This window comes from Pipra filicauda, unplaced genomic scaffold (genome assembly GCF_003945595.2).
Source record: "Pipra filicauda isolate LSUMZ 115617 unplaced genomic scaffold, ASM394559v2 scaffold24_size8852520_pilon, whole genome shotgun sequence".
Taxonomy (NCBI): domain Eukaryota; kingdom Metazoa; phylum Chordata; class Aves; order Passeriformes; family Pipridae; genus Pipra; species Pipra filicauda.
Window position 1 is genome coordinate 5008008 of NW_024104365.1, and position 27870 is coordinate 5035877.

Below are 27870 nucleotides of genomic sequence, written 5' to 3' on the forward strand. Positions count from 1 at the left end.
CTTAAAAAGTAATGCAGATAAACTCCAAAATTAATGTAATTTCAGCTAAAACTAACCAAGTAGATTAATATTATGTTAGGCTGATAAATTAATTATACCTTTCATTATAATTTTATGGCTTCTCCACAGCATAGCTGATGTTAAAAAAAGTCAGAAAATTAAAAATCACTGAAAATTTACCATCATGACTTGTAGCTTTCTTATGCTTATTTTATGAACAATAGATGATGGAAGGACAGATGCCAAATATTAAGAGCTAATGTTTAATGAAAAGAAGAGCTTAAAACACACTTGTAAAAATCTGATTACTTTAAGAACAGCAATTAGTCTACATGTGCTAAAATGCAAACATACTAAACACATACTAAAAGGTGCTTTGTCATTTCATTTGGTAAATAGATGGAATTTGCAGATCAGTAAAATTTTCATCATAGTATGAGCAGAAATAGTTTTGCTGCAAATTAACAGGGGTTTCTTTTATGAACAAAAAAGCTTTCTGTATGTGTGCACACTTAATCTTTATTATTTTGTACTACTAGCATAGCAATACACTTACCCTGGAAGCATATCTATCATCAAAAGAATGTTTTATCATCAAATTCTTGAGTACACTGATAGCAATCTGCCGAACATCTCTGAACTCCTGTAAGGCATTGCCCACTTCCCTTAAAAGCAGTCCAACTAAGAAGTGATTTTTACAGAATTCATCAGTTAATGAATAATCCAGCTGAAGGTCTGGAAGTAAAGTACAAGCTCCATGTAAGGGATGGTTTTATTTAAATCAATTTATCAATTAACTTAAGGCTAAAGTAAAACCCAGCACATCAAACACAGCAAAGTCGAACTGCTCCCTCTTGGAAGTACTTTTTGTGTAATAAAAGAATCCAGTTCATTTATGTACTGAACATATGACATCATAAGAGAAACTTCAGCTTGAAGATCTCATTTATTAGAATATATATACGTTTACAATTACAGATGAAGAGGTGTCCAAAATTTTCTCATGTTCACTGTCATTGTTCAGCACAGTCATCAAAAAACAGATGCTAACCTCAAAGCACTTTCATTTTTCAAAGATCTCTCTCAGTAAGGGAATCCATTAGGTCAGAAAGAAATATAGCTAAGACAGCACAGGCCTTCTTGTAACTTCCACAGGTCTTCTTGTAACTCACTTAAGAGCCAACCATATCACCTGAAATACCTTCTGCTTGACACAGCAAAACAGAGCCAGAAAAGCTTCCGATAAAGGTCTTCTTTACAGGCCGAACGCCTAGTTCCTACTCAGGGAGCAGCATTTTACACTCTTCTTTATTGTGTAATCAGAAACACTATCTACTCTAGTTTTGTTATTTTCTTAGGATACCTAAGCCAATTCATAGTCTCTTTTCTAGGAAAATATTTATGCAGTATTATTATCCAAGACACATGAAGCCTGAAAAAGCCAAAGACAGAAAAAAGTTCTAAGCAGCTGTCCAGATCGTAGTCCCAAATCTTGCTCTATCTTATTCTACTGCAATGTTAATTATTTACTTAGCCTTACTAACATAGCAGAGTCTACTGAATAAATACTTATTACTTGTAAAAGCACCTTCCTCACTAAAGTGATTTCTGCTACAGTTCAATGCCTGGAAGAAATTAATGTCTTCACAGCCACAAATGCAATAGCTAACATGTGACTTGTTTTGCATGCATCAAGGAGATCAGGGATGCATCAAGAAAGCCAAAGCTCAGCTACAGCTGAAACTGGCAATGGACATCAATAACAACAAAAAGAGCTTTTATCACTACATTAGCACTAAACACCTGAAAAAGGAAAACATGTCAGACTGTGATTTAGAGACAGTGGACTTGGGTAAGGCTCTGTTGATTCCCAGGCCTTAACAGTCTAGAGACTAGCTTCAAGAAAGACAATTATCAGCAGTGAATGAGGATCAGGTCAGGGATCTCCTGAGACCTCCAGTCATGCAAATCCACAGGACCAGATGAGATACCTGAGAGAGTTAGTTAATTGATATAACTCATTATCACCTTTGTTAAGCCATGGTAATCAGGGGGTCTCCCATAATTGTAAACCTGTGAGGAGTGAAGGTAGACATTACACACACCTTCAATAACAGGGGATGAACAGGGACTACACGCTTCTCTTTGGTCCTTAGAAAAGTCAGGGAGGAAGTCTTCTCGCAAATCATTTTGCATCAAGTGAAGCAGAAGAATGTGACTGGGAATGGCCAAAATAAATTTACCAAAGGTAAATCATGTTTTAAGACCAGTAAACCTGTCTGCTGGGGAGAACAGCAGATGTCCACATGGCTGTTGTATCCAAACTGGGTCATTATAAATTGTGAAAAACTGAAAAATGACTACATGGATCATTGGGCTCAAAGGTTGGTGGCCCATATGCTCAAAGGGCAGAGCTGCATTACAGAAGCATCTAGATTCTATAGAAATTGTTCTACAGAAATGGCAATTAAATTCAACGAGGACAAAAGCAAAATTCTGCACCTGGGATGGACCGACTTCCAGCAATGGTATCAGCTGTGGAATAACAAGCTTGGGAGCAGCTCTGCTGAAAAATATCTAGGGGTCCAGGTGGACAGTAGCTTCAACAGGATTTAGCATGGCATCCTGGCAACAAGAAAGGTTAACAGCACACTGGGCTGTATCAACAGGGTCATAGCCAGCATATCAAGGAAGTGTTTGTTCCTCTTTACTTGGCATTGGTTAGACATATCTGTAACATTGTGTGCAGTATTTAGGCCTCCTAGTACAACAAGATTCTTAAGTGAGTTCAGTGAAGGACCACCAAGGTACTTAAAAAGCTGGAGCACATGTACTGTCAGGAGATATCGAGGGAAATGAGCTTGTTCCATCTAGCAAAGGAACATCTAACATGATCAGAGCAGGAGGTTGGGCTACAGACCTACTGAAGTCCCTTTTAACCTGAACGCTATATAAAAAAAGCAAAAAGTACACCAAGTCTCACACTACACACCTACTTACAGGAACGTTGCAGGCTTCCACAACTAATGAATTAAAAGCTAACTCATGAAAAACAAAAAAGCAAACTTAGTAAGCATAGCAGGAAAGGCAGGAGGAGTCAAGGATGTAGTTTATCATGTCCTCAAAGACTAGATACCTTAGAGAGATTACTCTGCTACCTAAACACTTCCTTTAAATGAAAGAATTACAACTTTAGACTTCTATTTAACAATTTCAAGCTTTCCAATGTCTCACAGACCTGAAGTTATGCAGTGTCCACATCTAATAATACAAAGACGACATTTAAGAAAAATACTATATGCTACTTTGGAAGAACTTACCTTGGTATCTCTGAACTCTGCCTTTTCCAAATGGCATTGGTAGATTCAAAGGTATGTAGTGCTCATGGTTGCAGACTACACGAAGAAATTCAAATTTGAATTCAAAAAGAGTCTGCAAAAATAATTTTAAAGTATAAATTAAACAACTGCTGCAGCGATTTGAACAACACATTAAAAACAGCTTTCTAACACAAAAAAGTGATTTATCTCAGTCTTGCACTAAGATAGATATAGACCTGTCAAAGTTCCACATGTCAGCATAAAATAAATTCATCGTAATTCATACTTAAAAACTGGATATAATTCCATTTACTGTTCCCATTGTCCAAAGTTTACAAGCAGATTATGTTTTAACGTAAGAAAAGTTGGGACCCACAGCAGAAATTCTTTGGGCATCTGATACATGCTTTTGCCATTCCAGTAAATGTAGTGGTGAAAGCACTTATGAAATAACAACTCTTTCAACTTTAGACTTCTCACACTTATGCTTAAAACTTCTGCTTACTGTTGCATCCTCAGGCCCCAATAGCTTTTGCAATACACGTGCTCTAGGGTGGTAAAATGCACTTGAAAATGGGAAACAAAATATGAAAAAGTGGTTTGATGGATAAAAAATGCCCTAGGCACAGATCAGGAGCTTCTAATGTAAATGGGAAAAAGATCTGAAGACTTAATGCAGGACTCTATCCATGCAGAGGAGACAATTCTTAAAAATAGTTTGTGTAAAAGCAATGAGTACCTTCGGATCTCCCGGGGCAAAGCAGCTGATGTAGTTATTGATTTGCTTGAAAACAAAGCCTCTATCCATAAAAGTGAAACACCTCTGAGGAAAACAAGTAAAACCAAGATACAATTGATTTAATAAGTTTATTTTCCAATCACATTATTGATATTTCAATTTGAATACAAAAGCCAACAGAACAAGCAAACTATGTGTACATATATGAATACCAAATTTTCCCTTAGAGTGTAGAACTTAAACAAATCAGAAATAAAAAGCAGTTTGAGAAGAACTCTATCTTGATAGAAATGAAAATTATATGCCACTAGCAGTTTTATCAACCATTTTATTTCCCATCCATTTTTTATCCCTTCTAGATCTTAGTGGCTGAAAAATGAAAGATACTGAAAGTCTGTCTACATAAAATTCATGCAAATAAAGCACTACTCAAAACTTTCATAGGACTGGAAGGTAACCCAGACAAAATTTTTAAAGAAAAAGGAAGAAAAATAAAAACAGATTTTGAATAAAATATAAATTAATTTTTTAAAATATCAAGTTTCAGAATATATGTCTTTTTGATTACAGCAGTTGCAAATGTATTTTAACTTGGACATAAAATTATATTTAAAAGGCATTATGCATATTCAGCTTTATATGAGTTGGCTTTAAGAATCTTTAAAATCCATGAAGAAGTAGTATTATTGAAAGAATAACCATAGAGTCCAAGTCTCTTGTACCTACTTTTATAAAGGCAGCAAGACTATGGTTTGCATTTTTTGAAGCCTCTGGATTGTCTCTGTACTTCTGAGTGATGTGTGGCATTAGCATATTAACAACTGTTTCAACTGCATGATGAAAGGAAGCAGAAAATCTCTGGTTTCGCAACAGCTAGAAACAAATTGAGACACAATATTTAATATCATTTATAAACTAAAATACATCAGAAAATTTACTTTTGATAAGATATAGATAACCTGATAAGGAGACAGAAAAAAAACTTTCAAATTTTCCAATTTGTGATTTAACAAAATATTTTCTTTAAATTCAATATTTTCCTGAACTTTCTACGCCAAAGCAGAAAAAAGAGCATTTGCTTAAAATAAATTTTGACAACATGCCCTAACATCTGTTATTGAAGTTCAAGCAAGGCAGTCTTCAATGATAAAAACTTCTAAGTATAATGCATTAATATTTTTCTATACCCCAACAAACTTGACAAGAGGCAATCCTTCAGTTTTATCCATCTTCTTTTCCAAAGCAGACACCAGCTGGTTCACATATAGTAAATGCATTATTAGACTGTCTTTTCTGCCTTGAAAAAGAAAAACAGTTTTTGCTGTTCTGCAACTATCTTGGTAATAATACCTTCTCTGTTTTCCATTGAAGAAATTGCCATCCATGCTTCTTTCTTTCTCTTGCTCCTCTGCAACTTCAAAATCTCAGGCTTCAGGATCTTACTCTCTGTGCTTTTAAGTTTCCACAATCAGAACTGTTTTCCCTTACTTTTAGGTAGTTTGCCAATTAGCTTAAAAGATTTCCTCTTTGTTCACAATTTCCTTCTTTCCACTCACCATCTTCATCAATGATTTTGTACACTCTGACCAGTACAAAAACCAGCGGGTTTTTTTTAGCTTTTTGGCACTGCAGTCTCTCTATATCTTACAACCTTTACTAAAGATCCTGTCTTTTGTCTGAAGGGACTTAATGGACAGGTGGTGTGAGGCTGACGACATTGACAAAAACTGTTGCAACTGTACAATTAGTTGTCTTTTTTTTTTTTTTAAACTGAAATCAAAACAACATCCACATTGTTTAAGTACTTTGTTATTTACATAGTTTTAACTAGATTAAGTGCAACATTCTTAGACAGAACAAGTCATTGTCAAGGCCGTCCATAAATCAATGATTACACAATCAATGTTTGAATTGTCCTCCAAATTTCCAGCTCTAGTTGAAAAAAAAATAATTAAAAACAGATATTAAGGTTGAAAAAGATCCCTTCATAAATATGAACTGTACTCATTCATGAAATAACAAATAAAAATTAAAAATTCTGTTATTGGTTATGCCAGTGTCCTATGAAGCTCTTGTAGCTCAGTGTTTGTTGGACAGTAATTAAACATTTTCCAGAAATACTACAAAATTCTTGCTACAGAAATAATCTTGCCAAATATAGAAATGCATCTTTTTATCAGGTCTCATAAGCAGGAAATATGTGAACACATGTTGCATTGATTACTTTACCTAATAAGACAGAAAAGAAGCTAGCAAAATATTTAAGGGGCTTGTAAATCAAGAAGCAATGTTCAGGAGTGAGACTACTTGCAAACTAGAGATAAGTTCTGCAGATTTCTTTTTCACATTACAGAGAAGATGACAATCAGGTTAGTTGAACTGGGACTCAAACTCTACTGATCACACCACAGAGTATTAAGTGTACTACTATAAAGCTTTTTTCCTGATCATTATCCGATTATTTTTTCCCCAGTATACTTCACACTTCCAGCTATGTTCTAAATACACAGCAAAAATAGTGATAATGATTTCACAACAACCTGATAGTTACTCAGCTGGGACTATTTTGTATACTTGAAACTTTCAAGACTTGTTTCAGTACAGAAGTAAGCAAACTAAAAAGCTGTCACCCACGCACAAAAACACTGCTTATAGGCTAAGTTTGTAGAAAAAATGCATTTCTAAAACTTTAGCATTCTCCTTCCAGCTTAGAAGATAACACTAAATTAAATATCAATATTTCTTAGTGTACATAGAAGACTGTAAACTTCATGACTCAACTGTTCTCTGTGTCATTTTATATCTCAGCTAATGTACTGCTCAGGAAGAAGCCCACATTTTTTGGGGTAGGGCTTACATCAAAGTCCACAGTGTTAACTATTGCTTCCAACTTCATTGTACTGTAAGAATTAAGAATTTCTACTGATGATTTACACAGACTGCTCTACTGTATGGATTTTAACAGGTTTCTATTCTTTTATAGTAATGCTGAATATAGCCCTGAAGTTTTTTCTATCTAATGTTTCAACTGATTTCTCCAGCTGTTTTCCTCTTTCTCTCCCTTTCTTACAAATGAAGTTACTAATTAGAAATCAAAACCACATGTTTCTTCTAACATGCAATAAAGGTATGTGATTGGAGAAGAGACGATACAAATTCTCTCTAGAATATGTGGTTGGAGAAGAGACAATAAAAATTCTCTTTAGAATAACATTTTTTTGCATAAGTTGACATACCTTCACTTTAGAGTTTTCTATCAAATGTTGAGCCATTGATTTTATCAGAACTTCAAAGAAAAACCATGAATACTGCAGAGAAAAGAAAACATTCTGTGAAATTGCCACAAGGGTTCAACAACTATTTCAATACAATTAGTTCCTATTCTTCAGTTATGACCAGATAAGAACATAAGGTAAGAAGTATAGTTCAATATTTACCTTAAGTAGCTTGTTGCTTGTAAGAAAGTCAGCAGATGGCTTTAAAATTGTTGTCATGGACTTTGTCAGTTCTTCATGTACTGTCTTATATTCAGAAGCAACATAGGGTTCAGCTTTATAAGCATACTTAGGGAGAAAAAACAAAATTTAATATGAAATTATGATGTAATATGAGAAAATTGAAATTAAATATATGCAACTGAAATTAAATATACTCTTTCTTAGGGAAATAAAAAAAGGAAATGTTCAATTTATTTTTACCTACCTTGACATAAGATCTCAGGTAGCTATCTAAGCCTTCTTCATGACACTGAGCAACAATATGGATAATAACCCTAAACAGAAGTCAAAACCAAGTAAGCCTATAAAGAAAACTACGATTGCAACAGCAAAAATGCTACCTCAGTTATAGATTTATGTGATAACCCAGTCATCACTTAACTTTAAATTCTTTACCTTGTCACATTGACTGCCACTTCCTCTTGAGTTGCTCTAGTGAGAACTCTAAACAACTGGTTGAGAACAGTTGGCAGGAAAGCTATCATCACATGGCCTTCCATAGCATGAAGGCTCTAAAAGAAAGTAGTGATACTGTCACTGTCTTGACTAAAAGGCATTTAAATCATAAGTTCTGAAAAAATAAAATTCATTGCAAGTCTTTTTTCAAAAATACACACTGCTTGCACACTACCAGAAATACTGCACAGAAAGCAACTGAGATTATTTTCCAATATAAACATTCAGCAAATGTTTTCTACATTAAGGTAAATTAGGGATAAAAATCAGGTTTTATTAACAGCATTTTAGAAGTACCTACTTGTACTTTTCTACTGAAATGCACATTAGGTAATGTTTAAAGGAAAAGCATAAACAAATAAAATAATCTGTTATTCACTGTCATTTTATACCTTAAGATACTTTACAAGATCAGTTCCTAGTGCACGAGCTCCAGATTCTGTTTTCTGACAGTACTGAAAAAAGTTATGCAAGTGCTGGTCCTGTCAAAGACAAAAAGAACAACAAATTAAATAATTAAACATTACTATCCATAATCTGAAACACAACACATTAAAAATATTTATATGTAGAAATCCATATCTTTGTCCATAGATTCAGTTTTCAAAAATTACTGAAGTGTGAAGACTTATTTAGTCTACACGTAACATTGATATTTTTTTAATATTTTTATTTAATATTTTGATATTTTTTAAGCCATATATGAAATTTCCAGTGTTTCTTGAATACCCATTATACAAAATGCCACTTATATTTGCTTCCAACTGATGTACAGCATACTTAATTATCTCAACTGATCATAATATGTTTTTTATGAGCAGGTATAACAGGACTCATTGCATTGCAGACATGCCAGTAAATAGCTTTCAGAAAACTATGACCTCTTATCTGGAAAATTCAGATTGGAATGGAGGGTGGTAGACAAAAGGCTCATATTTTGAATAGCTTCCATTTAAGATCTTCTGTTTTTTCACAGCTGATGTAAAAGAAAGATACCATGAGAAATGTCCAAGAGACAAAAAAGTAAGAGATGAACATACTGAGATCAAGAATCTTCCCAGATATTGTAAATACATACAATAAACACACATTATTCCTAAAACTTTCTCTAATTTTATTTGTTTCATAACTCACCTGTGTATACACAGTTGACACCAGATGAGTGGATATTTTTAACAGTTGTTTGCCTCCATCTACCCATTTAATTTCAGGACCAGAATGCTGCATGCACACATGAAGGGGAAAAGTAAAATAATGCAGCAGTATATCAGAGTAAAACAACTGGTTCATAGTACCACTAACAACACTTTTTTTAGAAAGAAAAAAAACAGTTTGAAGAAATGTGTGCAATGAATAAAGTCATAAAAAAAGGAAAATTATGCAGGCAATATTACCAAAAGCATTTATGAGCTTAAAATGTTTTTTTCAAGGTCCCACAGGAGTTTCCCCGATGGCTAACAGAATTGATTCTCTGTACAGCATAGAGTTCATGTTTCCCCTACAACTGCAAAGAAACTTCTGACTAGAGAGAATTATGTACTAGTTCTCTGAGAAAAATAACACAAGAATTTCCACAGATACTCACACAGTTTAAAGCTTAATATATGTCACTGACAGGTAGCAGTCAGTGCTTCCTTCCCATCCCATTTCCAAAGAACTGAGAATGGGAATGCTCACCCTGACAACCAGTTAGGGAGAGATTTTACTGCTAGATCTACAATTAGTCATATTGGTCCTAACATTCAACCCATGGGCATGAGCAGAGACGAACAGCAGAGGCATAAAGAATACACCTACAATGTGAAAAGATGAAAGATGTGAAGGAGACGATGGTTGGAAAGCTTACAGCAGAGTTCAAAAAAGAACAGGTGGTAGAACAGGAGGAGAGCAGCACCTCTTGCTGTTGATTTTAGGTCTCTTCCTCCAAAATTAGTCAGTTTTGTCTCTGCATTTCAATCTCTTTGTCAAATCCCCTATCACATTTTGTATCCTCCTTGGTATCATTTTTATGACTTACAATTATGCAAGCTTTCTGCTTTGAAAAATACAACCATAAATTTTACTAGTGAAGCATAAAGATCACAAAAATCAAGATGTGAGAATAAGACTTTTTCAGGAATAAAGGACTTACTGAAAGGAGACAGCATGAAATGCTAAAAAAAATTTAGTAAAGGACTTCAGATTATTTGCATACCTTCATAAACTCAAATAGTTTTATATGTTTAAAAAATTACTGTAACTTCTAGTTAATAATTACTACAGAAAATGAAACTTAAGCATTTCTTAAGTACATCGGCTAAATAATAACAAATATAAATATGTAACAACTTAACTTCCTGACTTTTACAAGAATGTGAATCAATCTGCCCTAATACTTCTTTTTTTGGTCTACCATTTCTCTTTGAGTTTGTTTCCTCTTAGTCAGACATCTAACTTTTGCAAAGCATTCCATTTCAACTATAAAAGAAAATAAATTCTACTAGAAAATTACTTAAATCTTATCATCAGACTGGGGAACTACAATCAAAGCTCCTCTCCACATTGTTTTTTTCCAAGATTAGAGCAATTTCATATAGCATACCTTTCCAACACCCACTTCTTGATAACTAAGATAGCCTGATGGAAGATTTGCTGATACTGGGATGTGTTGCTCGTTGGTGACCACTCTTCCATCTTTTATCAAAGGAAGCCAAGAATACCCAACTACGGAAGATGAAAGGCAAGTAATTTTAAATATCTGATGAAACTTAACATAAACCCTTACAAAAGTCTTACTGAATAATTTTGATACGTAATTCAGAAACAAGAAAATATTGCTGTAAAGGCCACACAATTTGAACTCAAACAATTAGAAATTACTAAAAATGCAGATAAATTGTCACTGAGTTTCAAGAACACCATACATTTGATGAACATTCTAAACCAACATTTGAAACATTTAAATTAGAAGAAATATTTTATGTAGTCTTTCAGTCGGTATAATGTAAGTAGGAAGCATTACATGGATCACAGAAGTCACAGGTTAACAGATAAGAACATTTCAAAAAATTTCCCCAGTAGTTACTGAAAGTAAAGCATTAGTGTACAAACCTTGTGTTTCAACAACATCTTTCTTCTTTGTACTCCCCTTGCTTGAATTATCACAGCTGACATGGTAGAAGGTGAACAACAAGTGGTGCTTTTCATGCAACTGAGTGGGCAATTCTATTTTAATCTGAAAGGCAAAGAAGTCTCTGTAGAAGTTTTCAGCTAGAGCACTGATATGTGTTACTGGTTGTAGTTCCAGACTATATATTATTTGAAGCAAGATCAAGAATCACACATACAAAACTCCAAAAAATTTACTTACAGTGAAAAGGGGAATCTGATTTAACTGAGAACTTTGCAGTCCTCTAATACTTTCCTGTATTTTTGAAACTTACCTAGTTCGTAACCCAGTAAAAGTTAGCTCAGAAGGGTAGCTTACCTCATCATAAAACTCTGGATTTTGGTGGTGATGCAGAACAGCAGCAAATGCACTTCTTGTAAATACTGGTCCACCAGGCCTACCATAGATACACTTAGAAGAAAGGGAAAAAGAACAGAAAACCCTGTGATCCTTTTTTTTTTCACTCTCAGCTTAGAATGTTTCACCCAGAATTTGAAATACATTAACTTGTGTTAATAATGACAGGGATCTGTGCAAAGGAAACAGTCTGATCAGGGATCAGACTACATGACCTGTAGTCTGCCTGCTGTGCAGTAGAGCTGACTCTGTCATTTCACCTCAAGATGTCTACACATTTCTCTATTTTTTTACTTCCAGACACCTCTTATACACTCTGATGGCTCATAAATAAACATGGAGCTTGGTTCTTCAGTTGACCTAAAGATTTGCTGTTTCAACTTACTGTGGAGTATGCATAAACCACCCTTGTTTGCAACAAGTCTATTCCTGGAATTTTTGTTGATATAAAGAAATTAAATGATCTGAGGGTTCTTTAGTAATCTTTTATATCAAAAACAAGCAAGCCATCCAGAAGTTACTCTTATGCCAAATGCAAAAGGACAGAAGCCACCATCCCAAACTAGATCAATTAATCCAGTACTATTGTGTTACTTAGCTACCTGTTCACTATTTTCTTTTATCTGTTTAAAAAATCAAAAGACTAACCTTTAAAGGCAAAGAATCCTCTTCATCAGAATCCTTGAACTCAATGCACACCGCAATATTTCTAGCCTAAAGCAGTATTTAAAAACATAAACCCAAACAATTAATCATAAGGATAATCACAGAAATAAATCTCAGTTGTAAACAATCTTAACCAAACCTGAGAAAGAAGGTACAGTTTTCCTGCACTCACCTTTGCAAAAGACTTTTGACTGTCATATTTCAAGTGCTTTGGATAAACATAAAGATGATTGTTGTAGATGGTGAAAGGCTGAGTGTATTTTGGTATACAGGGAACAAACTCCTCTATTTCAAATGTTGTTAGTGTCTTGGTGCTGTTTTCAAACTGCTTCATGGGAATGTATGATGAGTTAACATAATCTGAAAATACATTAAAAGAATTGAATAAAAAAACAAAGAGGAAAAAGCCTGAATGACCATCTAACAGTGTTTGTTAATACTTACTTGGAAAATCTGGTGACACGTTATCAATTGTAACATCCAGATTTCCTAAAATAACAGGAAGTTTGGCCATCTTTTCAGGTCTATAGGAAGGAAAAAAAAAAAAAAAATCAAACACCTCAAAGTCAGGCTAAATGCAAATCAGATACCAGCAAAAAAAGATCATAGGAAACAGAGGCAAAAGTAATATCCTGAAATAGGAGTATGAGAGGAAAGGTGTTTTGAGGGTGGATGACTGATCAGGTCTTTTTTGCTTAGATTCACAGTTTTCTTTTCCTTTAAATTCTCAGGAAAATATAAAAGGCTTTATGTGGAAAAGTGTGGAAAAAGTCACAAAAAAGAATGACTTCTTTCTTTAAATCAAAATGAAAAACTTTGACAAAGATAGGTTTTGTTTGCCATGTAATAACTTACTATCATTTGCAGGAAAGAGGGAATCTATAAGTAAGTTTTTAAAATCTCAATGGCCAGTGATAAGCACTCATGGTAGTAGGGTAAACCTGGGGAGGGAAGAGAAATCAGCAAGTTCCTACCTCTTCCTTTTTCTAGACTAAAAACTCACCCTGCAAAACTAGCCAACACTGAAATTTCTTATATGTTATCATGTAACTAATTCAGAAATATGACTTGAAGTACAAGTGTTTTCCAATGTAAAACTATACAGAACCCTTTATTAGTAAAGATAGTTAGCAGCATGATTTTTTAAATTATTGCACAGCAAGTGGGTGCAAAATTTTCCCAAAATGCAATCCCATGCTGTGAAGCAAACAACTTCAGGCTGGTGTCTGGATTCAATTCCAACATCTATGCCTTAGACATTATAACCTATTTCTTACTATAATTCCTGTGAAATACTGTACATGATTCCATAAACAGGATGCTGAAATAATAAAAAGCATTTTCTTAATTCAGAAAGTAAAACGACATGGCAGGCTAATTTACTATTAGTTTCAATTTATGGCAAGGAGTATCAGTACACAGCCATTTCAATGCTACACAAACTTCAATGAAATTTTAAGACACTTGCTAAAAGTGAATTAAAATAACTCTTACAAACCTCATCTCCTTATCAGATTTGTTAAGCAAGAATAAAATAAAGAAACTACAGCCCAAGCCTTTTGTGCTTAGTGATCATTCAAATCAATACCACTCCAGCTAACTCTATCGTAACAGAAGTGGAAACATCTTTGCAAAGCAGCAAAGATTGCTCTATTATTTTACATCCTATTTAATAAGGGGATTAACAACTTTATGAGTATGATCACCTGTCGGTGATACATTGTTGCACACAAACTGATGAAGTCTTTAAGAATACTTTTTAAAAAAAATAATCTACCTTCTGTTATTTAGCCATCCTGAGACATGCACTCCCAAGGAACATGGACTAGCTACTGGCTTGAATCCCTTTTCCTGAGAGCTAGCATTCTCTGCCCAAGGTCAGTGAACAGATGATTTATGCTCATACTTGCTTTCCTTTGAGAACCAGAAGAGCATATTTTGTGAGTATAACTCCTAGCATAGAGCTACTTCAGGCTAGGATGCTGATTGCATGTTACACGTGCCATAATACTTCGGTCCTGCCTGGAGCCCCCAAACACTGCAAAGGAAGGATCTGTAGCCTGTGTGAAGGTCTTGATTATATTTATACAGCTTCCATATTTGAAATTAAAGACATACAAATACATATGTCAAAATATTAGATGCTCCAGTTGAAGAACATAACGAAATATGAGGAGGCTTAGGGTGAGGAATGGGGGGTGTTCAGGTGTTTGTTCGGTTTGGTTTTGTTTTTCGAAGTGGGAAAATTAGACTTACTTCCTGAAATCTGCTAACGATTTCAGCATGTCTTCATTTGAGAGTTTATTACTGTCTTGTCTGAAGAGAGGAGAAAATCTTGCATTTTTGTCCAGAGTTCCTGAGGCATCTTTAAACAGCGTCCTGAAAGTAAAAGTCTTGCCTTCAGCTGAGTTTATGAAAGTGCTGAAATTCACTTCAGGAAATTTCTTTATTAGAAATCAGAGCATACTGCACCATCCTCCATATTAGACATTTAACACTCTTGTAGGTGAGTTTTAACATATAAATAGCTCAGTCTAACAAATAAGTGTGAACCACTTCACTCTGAGTAGCTTAAAAAAATATTGTCAATAGAAAACAGTTGGCAATATTTAATGGTTTAAATAATAATGTAATGAATGTTTATGACTTTTTTCCTACTACAGAGCTGAAGTGTAAATTTGTCAGAAGCTTTGGTTAATTGAAAGCAAAACAATCAACAATTTAAATAGCACATTAAGTTTTACAAGAAGGGAGATGCAGAAAATAATGTTAGAGAAAAGTCAAGAAAAAAACCCCGATTGACAAGATTTGTCCTTACCTAGCTGCCCAGGCAAAAGGCATTCTATATTGACCTAATCTCTGGCATGCCTGCTTAGCATTCTTCAAAACTTTCTGTGCAACCTGCAAGGGACATGAGAAATGCCATGCTTGAAAAGCTAAATTTTTTGCACCACTAGTACACAAGAAAAAAAAATATGTTGACACTGACATGAATTAGAAAATCTTCTTTAGAAGATTAATCCTAAGTATGTGAGTGAAAGACAATTGAAAATGCCTCTTAATGATTCATTTCAGGTTAAGCACAGCCTGTTCATTTCACAGCATTTCACAGGTGAAAACACAGACGTATCTACACCCCTGATAATAAATATTTAATTGAGAAAAAAATTATTATATACAAAACTTATATGGAAAGCTAGAGCAAAAATCAACTGTTTCTTAAGACAAAACTCAAATTCCAGGAAAAAAAACCATTTCAACTCCCATTTGCTCCCCTATTCACCACCCACCCTATGTACCAGAATACATTCCTGCAGACTAAATACTACAATACTCTGCAATATTTGTATTAAAAATACACACGGAATATGGGGAGGACTTTTATGAAGATCACATGTACAATCCTATGCACATGGAAAATCCTATGTAGTGACATCACAATATTGTTTTCATTAAAAGTTCAAATTTTTGATTTTGTTAACTTCTGAAATAACAAAAAATTCCATTATATACAGCCAACATGTACAACAATCAGAGCTAGAAATGCACTGGTATGAGATGTTCAACACTGAGCTGAACCACTTGATCTAAGCAGAAGTTTCTGACAGAGCAGTGGGCTTCTCTTTTCCAGAAATCAGCTTCTCCTATGTGTCTACACAGAGCAAAATTATTCGTCAGAGACAAAACAACCTACAGAGTAAAACTGCCTGAATATTATGTCTGATCTGTGCTGCTGACATTATAAAGAGCTGATTCTATTACTGTGTTTGAGCCAACTCTCCATTATCCTTTCCTGTAAAAAGGGGGAAATGGCACTTGGAAGCATAAAACCTTGGTAAGTAATCATCATGAAATCAATGTTTAAGGGGAGAACAAGTGATTCCTTGGCTACAGAATTTGCTACTTCTGTTTTCCCTTTTCCTTGTCCAGAGTAGTAATTCTGCAGGGAATAAGAACTTGCTCATTGCACTGATACAAATGGAGGCCTATATAACTAGTACTGTTCTGTTTTGTTAATACACTGTAATGCCTATGAACAAGAACTGAAACAAATTTCAAACAAAGTGTTCAGTTGTATAAAATGATAAGCAATTGAATACCAGAAATGTACAGTGTAAGTTAATATAACCAAGAGTGTTCCTACTGGCTATTCCTGCAGCACAGGGCAGCACAAGTCTAGCCTGCAGCATCAAATGTGGGAACACTTGGGCTTGCTCAACCTTCCTATGTGGCTCAAGCCTAAGGCCACCAAAATCAGCTACTCATTTCAGGTTTGTTTTAACTTCAGTAACAGTCAGCATACACTTCAAAACCAGACTCCTAAAATACAAAGCTGCTGTTTTCCAACAATAGCTGAAAAAAAAATCTCAAGCATTCCTGGAAAAGCAAATCAGTAGGTTGATCTATATTAAGACCAAGTGAAAAATACAGGGTCTTTTACGTGTAGCTTGGCCAGCAGTAAATCCATAGGAAAGAGCACTGTTCCTCTGCAGACACTGAAAGTTAACCATTCCTTCTTCCCTTTCACTAGCTGAAAACAGGAAGAATGTCAACAGTAGCTGACAGTGCTTAAAAAACACTTTTCTCTAATATCCTGGCCCATCTATTTAAGTGTAAATCAACAAAATCAAACCTCTATTTCTTCAGTGACAAACAAGAAGCAGCAACTAACAAAACTTTTTGTAGATACATTTCAGAGAACATTAAAATCTTTTGTCATCTGAGACTCCTGAAAACTTAAGATGGTTCAGTGGTTTATTTCTAAAAGTGATTTCGACTTCTCTCAAACCTGCAAAGCATTTTATATATAAAACCAAAAGTTTAATGATCTCAGTGGTTCTGAAGAAAAAAAACATCAAGGGTGCAGATAAAGTTCCAGTAAACTGTGGTCACCAGAAAGTGAGACAAAGGAAAAGTCAACAATGATATAGTACATAAGATGCATTAACTAAGAGAGACATACAGTTAATTTATGATCAATATTTCACTGTTCAAAATTTTTCAACTAAACTTTCACACTGAAGTTCAATACACTTTTGTCAAACCAGTTTAAAGACATTATAAAAATCATAGATTGTCACAATTAGAAAAAGTGAAATAAATGTTTCAAATAAAATGTTAGACTTTATCTATAATGTAATAATAGTTACTAGTAATAACTGAATTTTATTTACTAAATTGTAGTTATCCGAATTTACTAGAAAACAACTAAGGTTTTGATTGATATTTACTAATTCAAAATCAACCTGCTTTGCCTCAGTATTTTGTTCATGCCACAGAAGAAAATAACATACCTTTGAAGAATCTGAACTTTTCATATATGGTTCAGCACAATGTGTAACACTTCCTTGTAATACCTTTTCTATTCTAGCCACAAGGAAGATGTCAGTATGAGGACATGTGACTGAGAATATTCCCTAGAAATGAAACGAGAAATAAATATAAAAGGAAAATGCAGGCAACATTTTACAACACATAATAGAAAGCCATCCAAGTCATACAGGAAAACTCTTTTCTTGTATCCAAAATCCTACTAATTCTTTAGGTTACTAGTTCTTACCTGCTTTGGATATTGTAACACAGTTTCATGAATGTCTTGAATTCTGTGTAAGCTATCACCGCTGCCATTCATCATTTGTTGAGGTACACTGGGTATCATGTGCCTTACTGAGGGGTGGTTCAAATCAACGTGGAAATCTGCTGAAATCTTCCTGTTGTTTTTAATATCAAATAGTGACAATGTGACAAAGAAAGGTTCTACCTAGACATTAAAAAAAAAGAATCAAGTGTCATTACTGGTATCCATATCACTGTAAAAATGTGCCCAAAAGAAAGATGAGTAACATTTTCATAAACACATCCATCACTAGATATTACTGACAAGATGTAAAAGACAGTAAAAGAAAAATTTCTCTCTCTATTGCACAGCAAAAATATTAGCAAAGTTACTTTTTGTAGGATTTAGGTTTTCATTTTGATTTAAAAGAGTAGAAAAAAAATCCCCATAATACAAACGTCTCAATCACAGCAAGGAATCCCCGCCATTAAGACACTCATTGACATATTAACAGAAAGTAATTAGAATAATTATTTACATTTGTTGTCGGTCCTTCTTCGTTTTCTGCAACGCAGCTTTGCAAATTAAAAGATAAATCGTTACACCTCACAAGAATTTTTTTTCCAAATTTCTCTTCAAATGGTTTCACTTCTGGTTCAATACTAGAAAAGTCTAGTTTCTTTAAAAAGAGAAAATAAAAATTACAGTAAGTTGGTTTTCATCTCAAAATGATCAACATAAAAAAAACACTGCTTCCTTTTAAGAAGTCTAACCTGTGCATCTGGATCCAAGGCAAAAAGCTTAACTCTGCTTTCACTTTTCAGCTTGATTTCTGCTTCTCTGGTACTCTGTTCAAAATAAGAAAAAAAAGTCTTAGTATTGCACTATTAAATAAAAGTGGATTTTAGTGTCATCCCTTTTCTGTGATGTTCAAAGCTTTACACATTTTTAATTCATGCATTTGTTTTTCCACTACTGAGCTTTGTAATTCCTTAGTTTACATTGCTCCACCATGTCTAAGTAAAAAGTGAGAGCCTCTCCTCTAAAGGCTTTCTTCCAGGCCTAGAAGTCTAAAAACTTATATCAGCAACATGTAACCTTCCAAGCTTATGGGAAGTATACTCCAGCATAACTTACATAGTACTTTGCCTCCTTAAACAACGACTTTCACAACATCATTTTATTTAAATGAAAAAATAAATTATGACTGTAGGTTAAAGCTCAGAGCTATCCTGAGAACATAAGATTGCTCAGGAAACAACAGATCATCTAAATTAAGAAACACCATCATAGCTCCCTTTCTTTTTTCTTTTTCTTGGTTGCTTTCTTTTTTTGCTTCTCTTGAGCTCTATTGCCAAAGAAGTGGTTTTCCTGTGGGTAGCTGGAAAAACCTCCAAAACTTCCAAAGGATAAACCCCTCACACTTAAAAGTGACTTTGCGGAGTTCACTGTACACTGATCCTGCCTGGGATTTGTGGATAGCCATCTATTAACAGTAAAACAAAAGCGAAGTGCTACAAAATAGAATGTGAAAACTGACCGTATACACAGGTTACCTTTTTTGGAAAAAGGTATTATTTAAAGAGTATTCTATGATTTTTAAAGTCACAGGACATGACAAACGAACATATGCATGTGCCAAAATTATCCATGCAGGAGAGCTGCCATTCCCAAAGTAGCAGCTGGCTAAACAGGGATACAAAGTATTACATTACAGACAGGTGTCTCTCTTTGGATTAAGCTGTATGGGTTAAAAGAAGTTACAAACTCAAAATTCTCATCACTGACCATCAGCTGGAAGTGATCTACTGCCTACATCTGCTTTGCTGGAGTTTGAAGCAACTTCTCCTACATCTCAAGAAAAAGAAAAAAACCCAAACCAAAACAAAAGAACATAATCTAAGAGCTCAAAATCCTATTTTTAGGTGGATAACAGAAATTTAAAAAATAATCTGGTTTAAAGGATGTACTACAGAAAAAAAACTTCTGAGGTGCTATTTTGAGTAAAAATGCTCTAATGATTTTCATTTAATTTACTTTGTTATCTTTAGCACACACAGGAGAAAAAACAAGAGTTGCTGTGAAAGAGATGACCCAAATACTCGATACCAGCAGAGTACTGCCAGAGTCTGCTTGTTCAACAGCAAAGTCTGGTATGACTGAGAAATACAGGAACGTGAAGAAGTTTAAAGATGGCAAAAAGTTGTGTGCATGTTTTGCAAAGGCAATAATCAGTGGCAAGAACTGAGGATGAACATGACCTAGTCAGAAGAGCAAGATAGAAACTGTTTCAGCTAAAGCATCTTGAATAGTTTTAGAGGCTTTGGTGTTTTGTGCACTAAAGACAAGACGAATATATGCATTTTTGACTGACAGATCAGGGACAGTGTTCAGAAGTCAAGAACAGAAAATGCATGTAGTCATTGACCCTCTCTATAGCATAAGTGACTCTAATTTAATTTCCTCATCTGTAAAACAGAGAGAATATTTTCCCACCTCAGTGAATTTTGGGGACCCATAATGGCTAAGGAGGTACTTGGGCACACTTATCACGACAGTCACACAGTTATTTTAGAGGGCTAATTCGTTTTATTTCAGGATTAAAAAACAAAACAAAACCAAACAACTCCAAAAACAACCGAACAAAAAACCCGAACAAACACCCACTACAAAACCCCTACATTTGCTCTTGGTACTTACATTATAGATAAAAGGACTGTGACGTAGGCAGGAAAGACAGACAGAATCAGATATATGTGTGCACATCTGTGCACTGAAGTGCAAAATACCATCTTATTTAATTTATATCATAAACTAGCAGCTGTTGATAGAAAAATCAAGGCTTGGAGATGTACTCACAAGGGTTAAACCCTTCCTGAGAGGACTGTTTTTTCCCCTATTGTCAGGTGCTCTACAATCCCCCCTGAAGGAATTTCTCTCTCCTCATAAGGATATGAGGTCAGCTATTGTGAAATTCTCCTAGAACCAACAAAAATAATAGAGCAACTATAAACTCATCTAAGAGAAGGCCCAATGCCTTGTAAGGCTTCCACTGGGGAAAAAAAGAACTAAATCCAAACAACAGCTGAAAAGACAGTGCAAGAATGAATAGAGGACAAAAAAAATCCTCAAAACAAATAGCATTTATATAAAGCAATTGAGTTAAGGCACAAACAGCATACCAATGCATACAGGTAGACTTTTCTGTGTTCTTCTCCTCAGGAAAAAAAGAAGGCTAGGACAATACATTACCGTGCATTATTTTAAAAGGTAGTGTTTAGTACAGATAAACTAGAATGGGAAAACAAAAAAACTTATTTTGAAATTTAAATGGGTTATAACTATGGAATAATAATAAAAAAAAAAAGCCAGTGCTTAAAGAGGTGATAAAAATAACACACTAGAAAAATACCAAGCTTAAAGAGCTACACGTTTCCGATCCAAAGGTTATGGAAACAGGAAGCAGCAACTGTAGTACTAAAGCCATATGCAGGTGCTGCAGCCCTGAATTAAAGTGTCTTCTGTAAGGAATATGGAACCTAAACATTACAATAACTCTGACTATAAAGAAAGAATAATCTTCTGTACCAAAAAAAGCATCTAATTTTGTATTTGTTTCTGAAATAAATTTTCATAGCCTCATGTAAGTGTGATGTTTGATGCTTACAGCTCTTCCAAGGAAACCTTGATTGTATGTACCACAATCCCAATTCATTTCCAAATACAGAGGTATCTGGAGCTAGATTATCACATAATAGCTTTTTGTGTATATGTGCTAAATTGATTACAAAGCAGTATCAGAAAGAATTAAGTCAGCCAACCAATTTGGGTGCTAAAAGCTTGTTAACATATTCTGACTGGATCTTTTGATATTAGCTACCCTAATAGATAGAATTTCGTTTGCTTGTTCTCAGTTCATAAGCTTTGCTTCCTTCGGGAGTAGTTACTAGGTCAGACAGATCCTCCATAAAGAAGGAGAGAGCATTCCAGAGCATGGTCAACTAGAAAAGTTTCAAGACTCCAGGCTGCACCACGCAGAAGAAAAAGGAAGTTACAGGAAAAAGTTTGGATTCTGCAACTTCAATAGAAAAGGTCATCAATTACAGTACTTGGGTGATTTAACAAAAATTTCTCCTTTACAGAACTCACAAAATTTATTGCAACATGCAAGTCCCTGATTTAACTGAAACAAAGTCTGCAAATGGGCTGAGGAAGTTACTTTTATTTTCTACTTCTTTCTATTTTATTTTATTCTAATTTCCACCACACTTCTGCAAGAACAAAATTGAAAAGCAAAAACCATGGCACTACAGGAATGATCAATGAATCTGCCAGGTCATTATAAATACAAACATCTTAAAATACTTCATCACTTCTATTAAGCTGCTCTGGATTTTTTAAATATAAAAATAAAACTTAATTTCAGTATAACTAGATTTCTACAGAAATACTTAAGGACTTACCTGCATGCAATAAACCCATATAAAATACAATTAATTAGTAAAATTATAATAAAACATGCTGGATTGAAATAACATGTCCAGAGTTATATAGGCAACTTCAAGACAGTATCTAGATTGCTTATAAAAGCAGAAAATGAAGCAGCTCAATAACCATATTAATGAAAGAGCTTCTAAGCTTTGAAAGCATCACAAACTGACTGAAAGCTAGAAACCAGTGTCTTACCTTTACTGAAAGTTCATGTAGCTAACTTATGTTTAGTACTTTATATCCTAAATTGACATTTACTATATATATATATTACCTTGGCAATTTCAGGATAGTAGTTATCAAAACTACTTGATGAGCTTTCCAGTCTGCTTTGTTCATCATCTGAAATTATAAAACCACATTTTAAAATAAATAAAAAAACCTAAAGTACTCACAAAACTCCATAGCAAAAATTATTTTTTTTATCTCCTACCCCCTCAAAAATGACAACTGTTAACATAAACAGGTTGTGGACAACTCTATCATTACATTTTGATACAGTGACTTCTTGGAAGATGTAACTAGTAACAAAAATCAGTATAGTAGCAGTTATTTGTAATCTTACCTAGAACACAGCTTTAATATTAATTTTGATATCTGCACGGGGAAAGGGGATACTCAATACACAAAATTTACATTACTCTTTCCACTATTCATTGTAACTTGATTTCAAAACAAGTTCCCTCTGTTCATTAGGTTCCCAGCTCTACTCTCCAACAGTTACTGGATTTACAAAGCAACCATTCAGTTAGCTATAAGCATCTTACAGTTCTAAGGTCAAATGGGGACCACTGACTAAAATGTCTTTCACAGAACTACAAGCTTCTCCTTTTCTGATCTGGCTTTGTTGTAAACACCACGCTAAATTCTGACAGTCTTCAAAGATGTGATATCTCACTTTAAACTGTAATGATCCCTTTAGGTACTTGTACTTTCACAATATTTTCCAGGTTCTTCTGGATATGCATATTGTTGGTTTCATACCAGCTTCCCTCCCCATCCATTCTCAGGCTAGAAACCCTGCGTACCTTCATGAGACTCTCCATTTCTTTTTTCTTGCATTGCAGCCTCGAAGTTAAGCTGAAGGATTTTGTTCAGAGTGTTTATCCACTCTTCCATTTCAAGTTCACTGTCAGCAGCTAGAAGATAACTACTCTTGTCTTGCATCTTGAGCTCAAATGCAAAACGTCTGACCTTATTATTCTATAAGAAAATAAAAGATCTGTGTAATATCTTTACATACTGTCTAATCAAATCAAAGAAAGTTAAACATATTTCAGATGTTTTATACAGAAATACACAGTTTCACATTTTGAACAAGTGCATTATAATTACACTTTTTCGTCTCTGACATTTGACCTTCTGAAGTCATTTGTACCACTGCAATAAGAGCAAGTAGGAAAGATAACAGCCTATTTTCCAGCTTCCCTTAATCATTCTGGTTGCCATCACCTTAAAAAAATCCTAAAAATCAAATTTCCAAGTATCAATTGTTTATGTACCCAGATCATCTGGAAATGAAGCTAACCAAGATCTACTAAAGAAAAAAAATTAAAAAAGCAAAAAACTCCATTAATATCTGAGTGACAACTGTTTGCACACAGGGATTTTATACCAGAGATAAAATCATAACCAACATCAGCCGTGAATTGCTAGTCTTATAAATATACATGAAGTTGGGAATCAGTTCCTCCTTTATTCCTCAACCATTACTGTCATCCTTTTTGCCCAGTTTAAATCAAGCCTTCAAATGCTACCTAGCCTGACTCATGTTTCTGGGAATGAATCTTAAATGAAAATTCTGTATTATCATCAATTTAATTTTAAAAATTGATAATTCATTAGATAAACATTACACTAAACAATATGACAGACTTAATGGTTGGGGGATTTTTGTTTAAGTTAAATTAAATGCCAAATTATATTTTAGTTTCACTGTACTTCAGATTTTTCAATTAACAGACTAAGTACTGGTTGGCAAAACAGTCAGCTTTCTACCAAAGATCAGTTTCTGTTAAGAAGGATACGAACAAATGTACTCCAGATCTATATGGATCTATATGTATGGACTCCAGATCTATAGGCAGTCTTACCAGCAGAAATCAGTGATGAAGTAAATGAAAAATCCAAAGAACAGTAACCTCTAACTTTCACAGAATAAAATCTTGACACAGGTGGTACATATCACACTTCTCAGTTTTCACAAGACACTGAATTAGAGCAACTATGACTTTATATGTGGCTGTCTGTGTGAACAGTTACACTGCACATATTATGTGCTCCACATCGCTGATCAGAAAAGTCTCAATATACTTTAGTATTAAAACAATAACCCCAACAAAACAAAACCCAGAAACCCCAAAAAGTATTCTGGGAATTCCTGTCTCTTCATTTAAGTTTGGGGGAAAAAAATCCACCCAAACCAAAAACCCCAACCAAACAAAACCCTGCTATTGTACAAATTCAGCATTCCTCTTATACAAGTATTGACAAAGGAGCATATTCTGCTCTATCTTCAGTGTCTGTTAGTGAAGTCAGTATTTTTCTCTCGGGCATCTACTGGCTTTGAAAAAATAATTATGCACGTGTACTAAATGAACTCAAAAACAGAAATGAGAAATGTTATAGGAATGCAATAGTAACTTATCTCCCCTCAGTAGAAAGACTAGCTCTGAAACAAGTAGTTTCATTCTGAGAACAAAAGCCTGGCAGCATGCCTACCTAAGAAAAACCATTTCTATGAACTCCATGTCAGACTACTCCAAAGTACCGTGGCCACTTTATTTTCCTCTTCCGTTAAATAGAAATGCAATTTCTACCACTTTTTCCCCCATAACAGTTTATAGTTGCTAATACAACACCAATAATAAGTAACAGTAAAACAATAAAATTAGATCAGTACATAATATAAAATAATAAAATTACATGTCTGGAATAGGACCATTATATATTTGATATAATATATTTGGTATAATATTTGATAATTCAAAATATTGTTTACTTGCTCCTCACCAACAATTCGAGTGAAGAAAATAGCTATTTTCAAACCTCATTATTCTAGCTACTGAACGACTACCTGGTTTCTTAAAAGCGAGCATTAACTGGTTTTGACTTTGCATCTGATGTTGATTCATAACTTAGTTTCAAATTTTTACATGCAGTTTTGAAGACCAGATGTCAAGACGAACACTGACGGTACAGTAAAATACAGTATAGTGTTTGAGACACAAGCCAGTTATTAATTCTAAAGCATCCAAAGGACAGTTTTACTCAAGAACAAAGGAAGAGTAATAAATTTTTTTTAAAAAAAAAGCAAGCTTCTGGAAGAGTCTGAGGAAACTTCAGGTTACTTGAATTGAACTGACAGAACAGAAAGTATGAACACTATGAAAGTATGAATAAGAAAAAAGGAGATTTTCAGGTTTTAAACCCCAAAACCATAAAATCATAGAATGGTTAGAGGTTAGAAGGGGCCTCTAGTGGTCATTTCATCCAACCTCCCTCCTCAAGCATGGCCAACTAGAGCCAGTTGGCACAGGACCATGTCTAGGAAGCTTTTGAAGATCTCCAAGAATAGAGACTCCACAAGCTCTCTGGGCAACCTGAGCCAATGCTCAGTCACTCTCACAATGAAAAACTGATGTTTGGAGGGAACCTCCTCTGTTTCAGTTTGTGCCAACTGCCTCCAGCCCTGTCACTGGGCATCACTGAGCAGAACCTGGCTCTGTCCTCTTTGTACCCTCCCTTCAGGTATTTATATACGTTGACGAGACTACAACTGAGTTTAGGAACCCCTCTTTTGTTTGTTGGTTTGTTTTAAAAACACAAATCAAACTCATTTCAGTGGAGTTGGCCAGAATTGTACCTCTAAGGCAAAACAATTTTTGTAAAATTGTATATAGAACTCGCAATATGGTTAAATTTATTACAGTTCTAAGATTTCAATGCAAATTGCCTATTAAATATGTATCAAAAACATCACTACAATATTTGGGGGAAAAAAATCCTCTGTACAGCTGCTGTATCTCTTTGTTGAAATCAAACAACCTTATACTAAAAAAATATTATTTAAGAAATACATTTTTATTAAACTTCAGCTACTTCCATGCAAGTTAAAAAAAAAGTACTAAAACCCAAGGGTTTTTTCCAGGTATGCTGTGCTTAACAGAACAGTTACAGGCTGTACTATAAATACATAACAGAATCACAAGAAAAAGAAAAATAAGCTTTTCTTTGGCACTTGTTACTGACAAACATTTGACCAAAGCCCTTAACTTTTTAAAATAAAGAAAAGCACACAAAAGTAACAGTATAAAGGTCAAATGAAAGCATCTGGAAGGGTGACTGAATTTAATACAATTCCCACAACAAAAATCCCACACAAGAAGCTATGAAAAAAATTTTACAGCTCATGTTAGTACAGAATCCAACTGAAATGAACTTCAGTTTTGTGCTGTCATTAATTTGCCATGATTTAAGTTTTGGGTTCTTTGTGCGTTTGCCTTAAAATCTGGTTAACAACTAGTAATTTATGTTCTTTTCAGAAGGATTTTAAAAATTCAGTCTCCTGCCCCTTGAAATCTTGTTCACTGCTTTTGCAAGATGCAGCATGTATATCTGTTCCTCTGCATAACAGGTACTTATCGACACATAAAAACACTTATCTGTATTTTGAAAGAAATTGCATTTACCATCAAATACAGAATTAACTGGAAAACAGGCAGAATAATTATAATTACCTGAACTACTCCCATGCACGAATCTAGAAATATTGATCCTTTTGGTTCTTTTGATATTTTTTCATCTTTGTAGAAATTGAGATTATAGGATCCATCACCAAGTTGGATTAAGTGGAAAAATCTTCTTTTAAATGACTAGTGAAAAGAAAGTAGGAAAGAAAAGCAGTTACAACACCAGTATTAACCATCTTCATATTACAATACCCATAAGTGCTACTTACACAGTAGGTAATAGAAAAAGAGCTTTTATTTACAAATAACCTAATCAGTATCCTCAGAAAATAAACCAGAAATGATTAATTAAAAGAAAATTAACTTATGAGGATCTGCAGCAGAATTGTATATACAAATTGCCAGTATTTTTGACCTACTGAGGGATATCTAAAACTGCCTCTACAATATTATCTCGGCTAGGCTTCGCGAACGAAGATTTGAGAAGGATTCTATCCACACTTGCTACAAGCGCGCTGGTGGCTAAAAAGGCCAATGCCACATCCAGTTGCAAAAGGCACAGCGGAAAGTTTCCTTAGGTGGTATTGGCAAGACACCGTTCGTTCTGCTTTGTCTTTTCTCCTCAAAAATGGTTCTGCGTGTGTTCTCAAAAGAAGCAGCAGCGTTATAGATGGTGTGTCTCCAGACCTCCTGATTGGAGCCCAGAGTAGACCAATGATGAAGATCAATATGGCCAAGGCTGAGATATTATTTCAGGGAGTCCTTGTATCTCCTCTTCGGGGCTCCTCTCTTGTGGCAGCCAGTGGCAAGTTCACCATAAGAGCACGAATTAGGGAGGCAGTAATCCTCCATCCTGGAGACGTGCCCTGCCCGACGCAGCTGCGTTCTCAGCAACACGGCCTCAATACTTGTAACTGACAATATTATACGCAATAGATATTTATTGTG

The 27870-nt window shown here is 34.6% G+C and overlaps 1 protein-coding gene across 19 annotated transcripts in view; it reads right to left on the reverse strand.

Annotated features, from left to right (window-relative positions):
• DOCK9 (dedicator of cytokinesis 9) overlaps nucleotides 1-27870 on the reverse strand; it is a 114627-nt gene that overhangs the window by 36122 nt on the left and 50635 nt on the right. For all 19 annotated transcript variants that reach the window (XM_039381957.1, XM_027741029.2, XM_027741027.2 and 16 more), the window contains exons 7-31: nucleotides 26971-27105; nucleotides 23260-23434; nucleotides 22506-22573; nucleotides 18514-18588; nucleotides 18279-18419; nucleotides 17744-17944; nucleotides 17478-17600; nucleotides 15002-15084; nucleotides 14440-14562; nucleotides 12628-12707; nucleotides 12356-12543; nucleotides 12166-12231; nucleotides 11479-11571; nucleotides 11103-11226; nucleotides 10594-10715; nucleotides 9147-9233; nucleotides 8405-8494; nucleotides 7953-8068; nucleotides 7762-7831; nucleotides 7497-7622; nucleotides 7296-7367; nucleotides 4786-4932; nucleotides 4060-4143; nucleotides 3321-3432; nucleotides 557-735 (exon numbers count right to left, since the gene is read on the reverse strand). In XM_039381957.1, the coding sequence (XP_039237891.1) occupies nucleotides 557-735; nucleotides 3321-3432; nucleotides 4060-4143; nucleotides 4786-4932; nucleotides 7296-7367; nucleotides 7497-7622; nucleotides 7762-7831; nucleotides 7953-8068; nucleotides 8405-8494; nucleotides 9147-9233; nucleotides 10594-10715; nucleotides 11103-11226; nucleotides 11479-11571; nucleotides 12166-12231; nucleotides 12356-12543; nucleotides 12628-12707; nucleotides 14440-14562; nucleotides 15002-15084; nucleotides 17478-17600; nucleotides 17744-17944; nucleotides 18279-18419; nucleotides 18514-18588; nucleotides 22506-22573; nucleotides 23260-23434; nucleotides 26971-27105 (2880 nt within the window). The remainder of the gene's footprint in view (nucleotides 1-556; nucleotides 736-3320; nucleotides 3433-4059; nucleotides 4144-4785; nucleotides 4933-7295; nucleotides 7368-7496; nucleotides 7623-7761; nucleotides 7832-7952; nucleotides 8069-8404; nucleotides 8495-9146; nucleotides 9234-10593; nucleotides 10716-11102; nucleotides 11227-11478; nucleotides 11572-12165; nucleotides 12232-12355; nucleotides 12544-12627; nucleotides 12708-14439; nucleotides 14563-15001; nucleotides 15085-17477; nucleotides 17601-17743; nucleotides 17945-18278; nucleotides 18420-18513; nucleotides 18589-22505; nucleotides 22574-23259; nucleotides 23435-26970; nucleotides 27106-27870) is intronic.